The sequence below is a fragment of the Octodon degus genome, unplaced genomic scaffold (assembly GCF_000260255.1).
Source record: "Octodon degus isolate 3935 unplaced genomic scaffold, OctDeg1.0 scaffold00056, whole genome shotgun sequence".
In the NCBI taxonomy this organism is placed as follows: Eukaryota; Metazoa; Chordata; class Mammalia; order Rodentia; family Octodontidae; genus Octodon; species Octodon degus.
In genome coordinates, this window is record NW_004524632.1 from 7,689,290 (window position 1) to 7,697,525 (window position 8,236).

Genomic DNA, 8,236 nt, shown 5'->3' on the forward strand with positions numbered 1-8,236 from the left:
GGGAGCCCCACCTGCAGAGGCCAGGCCTGGGGAATGGGGGGGTCCTGCTGCCGGGAGCCCCACCTGCAGAGGTCTGGACCTGTCCAGCAGGCAGCACCGGGAAGCTGCTGTAGGGCACGCCCTGGGGCCGGGTCAGGAAGGATGAGTTAGTAGGAGCCCGAGCCCAGGGCTGGAAGACTGTATGCTTTGGCTGGAAGAGAAGGCAGTCCAGACCCTGAAGAGCCCAAGCCTGGGGGAAGGGAAGGAGCCCTGGGGATTTTATATCTATCTATAAGGGATTGAACTCAGGCCCTTGCGCTTGCCAGGCAAGCGCTTATTCTACTAAGCTATCTCCCCGGCCCCGGGATTTTGTTTTTAAATCCTGAAGGCAGATGTAATCCCAGAATTTGGGCGGCTGAGGCAGAAAGATTACCTCGGGTTGGAAGCCAGGTCGGCTACACAGTGAGATTCTGTCATTAAAAAAAACTAAAACTAAAACAAACAAAACAAAAGAAAAAAACCACCCAAAATCCTGAAGGTGGCAGGAGTCAGGGATGAGAAAAGCGGCAGAGCGGCAGGTTCTCAATTGCACTTTGTAAAGAACTCTTGGCGGGGGGGGGGGGGGGGTAGGACACTGTTGAGGTCACCCTGTAGGAGGCGAAGGTGACCAACCCTGAGAAACTGAATCAAGAGCTGTTCATGTGCAGCACTTGGTGGGCTGGCCCTGACTGAGGGACAGGACAGGGAGCAGGGTGGGTGGCCTGAGCCGATCTGGAGGGTCCTGGGGTCAGTGGAGAGGCCAGTTGGCAAGATGGAGGAAACTGAGGAACACTGGCCTGTGGGGTGGGACAGCCCCGCAGGGAGAGGCCTACTGCTGCTTGCGGGAGAAGGCAGGCCGGGTCTGTGGGACCCAGGTGCATCCCTGGCTTCTGAGCAAGGCAGGTGTCAGGGTGAGTGGGCAAATGTGGGCGCCCAGTGGCTGTAGAGTGGAGGGGTTTTAATTATAACAGAGAAAAGCCAGGGATGTAGCTGAGTTTAATTCCTGGTACCTGGAAAAAAAAAAAAAAAAAAAGAATGGGAAAGAAGTAGGCCGATTCCAAAAATTTACCACCAAGGCAAGAGGAAAGGGTGGCTGTGAGAGGGAAGATGCAGGGCGGGGGCTGAGGCCATTTGCTTGTTTTAATTTTAAGTGCTTTCGGAAAGATGGGGAAAACTTTCCAGAGCAGAGCCCTCAGGGACTCAGAAGTCTTGCCTGGAGCTGTGGATGACAGGGAACTGAGAGAGAGGCGAGGAGGGCAGGGTGGGGACATAGCGTTTGCGGTCCTAGGGTCCAGAAGGTGGAGCTGGGAGACTACAGGGTTTCCTAGGGTGCGGGGGAGGGCAGGGTGTGATCGGCCTTCAGGAAGGTATAAGAGAGCCTGTAGCTGGAGACGCTGGATAGCCTGAGGGCTTTGCAGAGGTGCCCTGGGCAGGGTTAGGGGGAGCAAGTGAGAAGGGAAATCCGGACCTTCAGGGGGGAACGGGGAAGACAAAGCCAGAACTAGCTGGTCTGGTTCAGCAGTGAGGGGCGCTGGGGCCCTCGGGGCAGCCTGAGAGAGCTCCTCTGTTCACCAAGGTCTCCCACCATCCCCCCATCTCGGCATGCCATGCGGAGTCGGAGAACTTCGTTTTCTGGCAAGGTGAGGGGCAGGTGGGGCGGCCTGGGCAAAGGGCACTGGGGCGGGGCTCCCACTGCAGTCTCATCTCTGCTGTCCCCTCTGATCCCTGCCTCAGACATGAAGTGGAAGAACAAGTTCTGGGGCAAATCCCTGGAGATCGTGCCGGTGGGCACCGTCAACGTGAGCCTGCCCAGGTGGGTGAGGGCCATCACGTCCTTTGGGATGGGTGGCTGAGAGGACAAGATGGAAGTGTTTGTGCACTTTACACCTGTATTTGTAGCAGCTTGGCAAAGAGATGAGAAGCCCGGAACAGCATAGCAGGAAGGGCTCCTCTCATCATCTGACTCAGTCCTTTTGACTTTTTTTTTTTTTTTTTTTTTTGGCAGAAGCGGGAATTGAACTCAGACCCTTGCGCTTGCTTGCCAGGGAAGTGCTTATTCCACTGAGCCATCTCCCCAGCACCCCTTTTTTGACTTTTTTTTTTTTGCGGAACCGGGGATTGAACTCAGACCCTTGCGCTTGCTAGGGAAGAGATTATTCCACTGAGCCATCTCCCCAGCCCCTTTTTTGACTTTTTGACTGTGACTCACAGGCATGTTGAGATTTCAAGCCAACACGTACGTGTGCACATGCACACACACACGATTGAAATGATGTCACAACTAATGACTCATAAACCATCAAATAGAGAGCTGCGCACGTTGGTGCACACTTGTGATCCCAGCACTGGGGAGGCTGACTCAGGAGGATCACCACAAGTTTGAGACCAACCTGAACTGCACAGAGTTCAAGGCCAGCCTGGAATACATATCGAGACCCTGTCTCCAAGAACAGCCAGACCACCCTTCCTACTAGAGCTGTCGCTGGGACACTTGGGCTCCCCTACAGCTATGACCCCTTCCAAACTCCAAGCCAACTCAGTCACCACATGCTCCCAACCTGTACTCTGACTCTCTCAGGTTTGGGGACCACTTTGAATGGAACAAGGTGACATCCTGCATTCACAACATCCTCAGTGGCCAGCGCTGGATAGAGCACTACGGGGAGGTGCTGATCCGAAACACACAGGACAGCTCCTGCCACTGCAAGATCACCTTCTGCAAGGTGAGTACCCCTGCCTTGTATCCCACCCCAGCAGCCGCTGCCCTTGGGGCCACCCTGGTGGGGGGCAGAGACCCTCACTGAGGCCAACCTGCCCACCTTAGGCCAAGTACTGGAGCTCCACTGTGCACGAGGTGCAGGGCGCCGTGCTGAGTCGCAGCGGCCGCGTGCTCCACCGCCTGTTTGGCAAGTGGCACGAGGGCCTGTACCGGGGCCTTCCGCCAGGTGGCCAGTGCATCTGGAAACCCAGTAAGCAGGGTGGCCGGGTGGCCCGGGCAGGGCGCAGCCTCCGTGGCAGCCCACCAGCCCCAGCACCTCACCTCCCCCAGACTCAATGCCCCCAGACCACGAGCGCAACTTCGGCTTCACCCAGTTTGCCTTGGAGCTGAACGAGCTGACAGCCGAGCTGAAGCGGACGCTGCCATCCACTGACACGCGGCTGAGGCCAGACCAGAGGTCAGCACAGCGGGCGGGCAGGCCGCAGAAGGAAGGGCCCCAGCGCCGCGGCGTCTGTATGGGGCAGCTCCCTGACTGCGGCCGGGGTCGCCTGGCTCAGGTACCTGGAGGAGGGCAACGTCCAGGCTGCGGAGGCTCAGAAGCGGAGGATCGAGCAGTTGCAGCGCGACAGGCGGCGGGTGATGGAGGAGAACAACATCGTGCACCAGGCGCGCTTCTTCAGGTGCCCGCCCTGCCCCTGCTGTACGCGGGAGGGCTGGAGGCAGCCGGGGGTCCCTGCCCCCTCACCCACCGCCCTCTTCCCTCAGGCGGCAGACAGACAGCAGCGGCAAGGAGTGGTGGGTGACCAACAACACGTACTGGCGGCTGCGGGCAGAGCCGGGCTACGGGAACCTGGACGGGGCCGTGCTCTGGTAGCCCCGGCCCGGGCCTCACCCTCCTGCCCCCGGCCTGGGCACGGACGCTTGGGTGAGGCCACACTCCCCCTCACCGCCCTGGAGCCCAGGGGCAGCCCCGGTCCAGCCCCGTCCCCTCTGCCAGCCGGAGGGGTGGCGGCTCAGCACGCCCCGCGCCCACGCTGGGGGTGACAGGCGGAATGCGCACTTCCCCAGTCTCGCTGCCCTGACAGCCGGCATGTAAGACCCCTCCCGCTCTGTCACCCTGTCCTGTCCCCCTCGGGGTGCTTGGGGGGCTCCAGGCTCCCAGGATCTGCTCCCGATTCAGTGCCTTCCTAGGACACAGGGGACCCCTCGATGCTCCCCGGCCTCTGTGCCCTGGGCGGTAGCCAGCTGGAGTGAAGAAGAGGAGGCGACTTTTCTTTGCAGCCGGCCCAGCATCTTCTCCCGGGCCCTGGCCAGCGGGCTTTCTCCAGCTCCTCGGTCCTGGGGCACCCACGCCCTTCTCCTGCGGCTTCTAGCTCTTTCGTCCCCTGCCCTCAAGTGGCTCTTTTCAGGAGGAACCCTCTCCAAGAGGCGGGGACATCCATAGACCTGGCTCAGACCCCGGCAAGGGAGCCAGTGCGCATGCGTGCGTGCGTGCGTGCGTGCTGCGTAGGCGCAAGCATGCGTGCCTGCGTGGTGCGGGTGTGCGTGCCTTGCCCTGCTTGCAGGCAGGCGGGAGTCCTCCGTAGCCCGGGTGCCACTGCGGCAGGGTGACTACCATGTTTGCTCATTTTCTAAATTTGCCTCTCAGATGAATTGCTGTGACATTCCAAGCTCCAATAAAAGAGTTTGACCTGTGACTATTCGTTGAAAACCATGTACTCAAGCTCTATGCAGAGACCATAGCCGCCACTGTGGCTTGAATTGTGTCCCCAACAAATGTGTCCCCAGTGCTTGGGAAGGTTGGGCTTGTTTAGAAATGGCCTTTGTGGACATAATGAAGCTAAACTGAGGTCATATGAGATTAGGGTCGGCTCCTGTAGTGATGGATGTCTTTATGAGAAGAGGGAAAGCTGCGCGCGCGCACACACGCACACGCACACGCAGAGAAGACCATGGGAGCCGGGCGAGGTGGCTCACACCTGTCATCCCAGCACTCTGGAGGGTGAGGCAGGAGGATCGCTGCACTTTCAAAGCTAGCCTGAACCTTGTCCCAAACAAACCAAAAGAGGACCAAACACAGAGGTAGGGTTCATGGGCTTGTGGCAGAGGTTGGGGTGAGGCATAGAAAGAACGCCACAGGTGCTGCTGATACCTTGTTGTCAACCCCAGCACATTTCTCTGGTTTTAGGTCACCAACGAGTGGCACTTAGTTATGGCAACCATATGGGGCAAACGCAGCCTCCCACCCACCACTGCCGCTCCCCAAGTTTCGCCTTCCTGTCCCTTTTTCCTGAGTTTCCCCGCTCAGCTCTTGTCTGCACAGCATCTGGCTGAGGCTGGGCCTCGCCTGTGTCCCTTCTGTCACTATCCCTTCCACCCTTGTGTTGGCTCTCATGCCCTCTCACCTTTTGCTTTAGATACTTTGATTTCTCCCTGGGCTTCTTGGGTGTCTTAAGAGTGGGTGGAACAGGCTGCTTGGAGTTCATGGAGAGCCTCCTGCCCCACCTCCGGAGGGCTTGGATGGCAGACATTCCCCACCATTCCCCACAAGTGCTTTCGAAGCCAGCGTGCTGAGCCACTGCCCTATGCCCACTTCACAGAGCCCCTGACCAACCAGGGGCTGCATTCAACTTGCGCATACTTGAATAACTGGATCAAGACAGACCTGATCTCAAAGTCATCCTCCTGAGCCAGCCTGGAGCACACCAGCGTGACAAGCTGAGCCTGCCTCCCCTGGCTGAGCAAAGGACGGAGCTTGGAACCTGGAAGCAGGTGGAGTGTTGGGGTCCAGGAAGGGGACAGAGAGGAGAGGCACGAGGTGCCACTTCATCTGCCCTGGATCTTCCAACCTCGTGCTACTCCACCCAGAGATAATACATTGAACTGCAAAGGACCCAAAAGGTTAGAAATACTTATTCTGATTCTGTGTATGGGTCTGTATGTTTTGTTTGTTTATTTTATTTTAAAAAAAAATTTATTTGTGTGTGTGTGTGTGTGTGTGTGTGGCCAGCTCAGCCCACCAGGGGGCGGGGCTGGCTGGCATGTGGATCTGGGCATTGAACCGCAGTCCCTGTGCTTTGCGAAGCTTGTTCTAAGTAGGTGCTTTAGACCACTGAGCCATCTCACCAGCCCCTGTTTCTTTATTTTTTGAGACAGTGTTGCACTGTGTAGCCTAGGCTAGCCTTGAACTTGCAGAGATCCTCCTGCCTCAGCCTCTTGAATGCTGGGATAACCAGTGTGCGCCACCTCACCTGCCTCTGGGCTGGGCTTGCTCCTCCTGTGGCTTGTTCCTGGGACAGATACTTAACCTGGTACCCCGCCCTATAGGTGTTTGGGAATGGGTCTCCTTTGACAACCCCTCCCCCCACTGCTCATTGAGACCCTGCTGCCTGGGGCCATGAGACATATTTCCCTCTCCTGCCTCTGCATCCCCATCTTTTCTTCTCTGTCCCCCGAAAGTGAGAGCACCAGCAGGGATCCCCAGCAAGCTGCTGAATGAGTCGGGGCGCTGGGCAAGGTGGGCCCCCTGATCGGAGAACGTGGCCTTGAGCTTGAGGGATCTAGGATGCTTCCCGTGTCTCCCTAACATGGGTTGTTATTCCGTGCAAAGAAAGTCTCTGGGCTCTTGAACATGTGTCAGTCCCCAACGACGGAGACTGCCAAGCCCATGTCTAGGGCACTGTCCCCCGCGAGGCTGTAACCCCGGTCAGGCAGGCCTCCGAGCTCCTCCTGTGTGTGGGGAGGGGGCTGGAATGAAAGGGCTGGGCCCAGGCCCAAAGGTGGGGGGAGCCGGGAGGATGCGGAGGGGGAGAAATGGGAAGGGCAGGCGGGGAGAGCGGAGCCACCCCTGACAGCTGCCTCCCCATGTTTCTCGCATGCGTGCGGTTCTCCGGGCATCCGTCAGGGGGCGCGCGAGCTCTAGAAAGGACCTGTTCCTTCTCCCCAACCCCACCTGGCAGGTGGCTGCTCCCCACCCGTCCCGGAGCACGTGGGTGCGGTGTGGCCCAGGTCTGCAGTGACAGATGGCGGCGCAGTCAGTTTTCCCAGCCGTGATTCCTGCCAATTTCCAGCCACTCACCACAGCCCCTCCCGACACAGCACTCCCGACCTGGACACCCTGTTCTGGGATGCGGGCGTTCCCAACCTCTCCCAGACACCGCACGAGGGTGGTCGGCAACAGACCCCCATCCAGGACAGCCGGCCTAAACCTGGCCCCCTGGGGCTGTCAGAAGAGGACTTTTCCCTCTTACTTCTGCCTCCCAGAGCCCACCCCACACTGGAGTAGGGGCCCCTAAAATAATCATAATGAGGGCCGGGGAGATGGCTCAGTAGAATAAGCGCTTCCCTGGCAAGCACAAGGGCCTGAGTTCAATCTCTGGTTCTGCAAAAAATAAAATAAATAAATAAATGAATAAATCAATCATACTGATTAGAAGGCTACGAAGCTTCTCCCCAAAAGGGGCTTATGGAGTTGGCCAAGAGGCTGCGGGACTCAGTCTGGACTCAGAGGCTGTGGGACTCAGGAACCCCACTGCCTCAGCCTCCGGGTGCTAGGATTGCAGGGCGCACTACCACACCTGGCCTCATTTCTTTATTTTTTAAAAAAGTTCCAAACCAGGTATAAGTCTGCATAGCTACAGCCTCAGCACTCTCGGAGGATGAGTCAGGGGCCGGGAGTTTGATCCCCGGGCCTGCTGTGCCAGCCCTGCCCCTGGGGTGTGCTGAGACGGCGACTGAGACTGGGCATTGTGACGTGTGCCTATAATCCCAGCACTCAGGAGGCTATAAACAGGCAGATCATTGAGTCCAATCTAGTAGCAAGACCCTGAATACCCTGTAGACCCGTCCCTAAAATACAAAATAAATAAATAAATAAATAAATAAAAGAAGAGGAAGAGGAAGACGAACAATCAACGACATCAACAAACCATGCTGGGGCTGTAGATCAGCGTGAAGGCATTGGGTTTGATCCCCAGTACCACATGCTGTGCTGCCCCGGGACCCCAGGTAAACCATGTGGGCCCTGAAACCGGGGGTAGCGGCACACACCTGTAATCCCGGCACTGGGGAGGCATTGGGTTCAATCCCAGTACAACAAAAAGAACAAATTTCTGGAAGATTCATATCGGTGTTTTAGGTTTAGGTTAAGTTATAATTAAGTCAGTGACTTTGCCCTGATAAAGCAGATTGTGTGGCCCCCTGGGGAGGCGGAAACTGTGCCCCTCGGGCTGTCACTTCTGAGGTGTGAACCCTGCTCAGAGAGGAGCGCTTAGTACTCATCCAATCAGAGGTGGCTCTCCCTGGAATTTTGAGAGGAAATGAACGAACGAACAGAAAGGAAGGCACCTAAGACAGAGTGTCCTCGGCCACCGCTGTCCACCCGGTCGCAGGATGGTGTCCTGCCTCAGGGGCTGGCCGTGGCTCGCCTTTTCTCCTCGGACCCTGTCTTTGCAAGGGCGACGCGAGCCTTAGATCCCACTCTGGTCTCTGCTGCTGCCC

General features: G+C 57.6%; 1 protein-coding gene across 2 annotated transcripts in view; it reads left to right on the forward strand.

Moving 5' to 3' along the window:
- Nucleotides 1-4,434, forward strand: part of Osbpl7 (oxysterol binding protein like 7) — an 11,802-nt gene extending 7,368 nt beyond the window's left edge. For both annotated transcript variants that reach the window (XM_023718134.1, XM_023718135.1), the window contains exons 17-23: nt 1,595-1,658; nt 1,753-1,831; nt 2,597-2,741; nt 2,843-2,987; nt 3,068-3,194; nt 3,295-3,417; nt 3,503-4,434. In XM_023718134.1, coding sequence (XP_023573902.1) covers nt 1,595-1,658; nt 1,753-1,831; nt 2,597-2,741; nt 2,843-2,987; nt 3,068-3,194; nt 3,295-3,417; nt 3,503-3,611 — 792 coding nt within the window. In that variant the 3' untranslated portion in view covers nt 3,612-4,434. The remainder of the gene's footprint in view (nt 1-1,594; nt 1,659-1,752; nt 1,832-2,596; nt 2,742-2,842; nt 2,988-3,067; nt 3,195-3,294; nt 3,418-3,502) is intronic.
- Nucleotides 4,435-8,236: the final 3,802 nt, after the last annotated feature.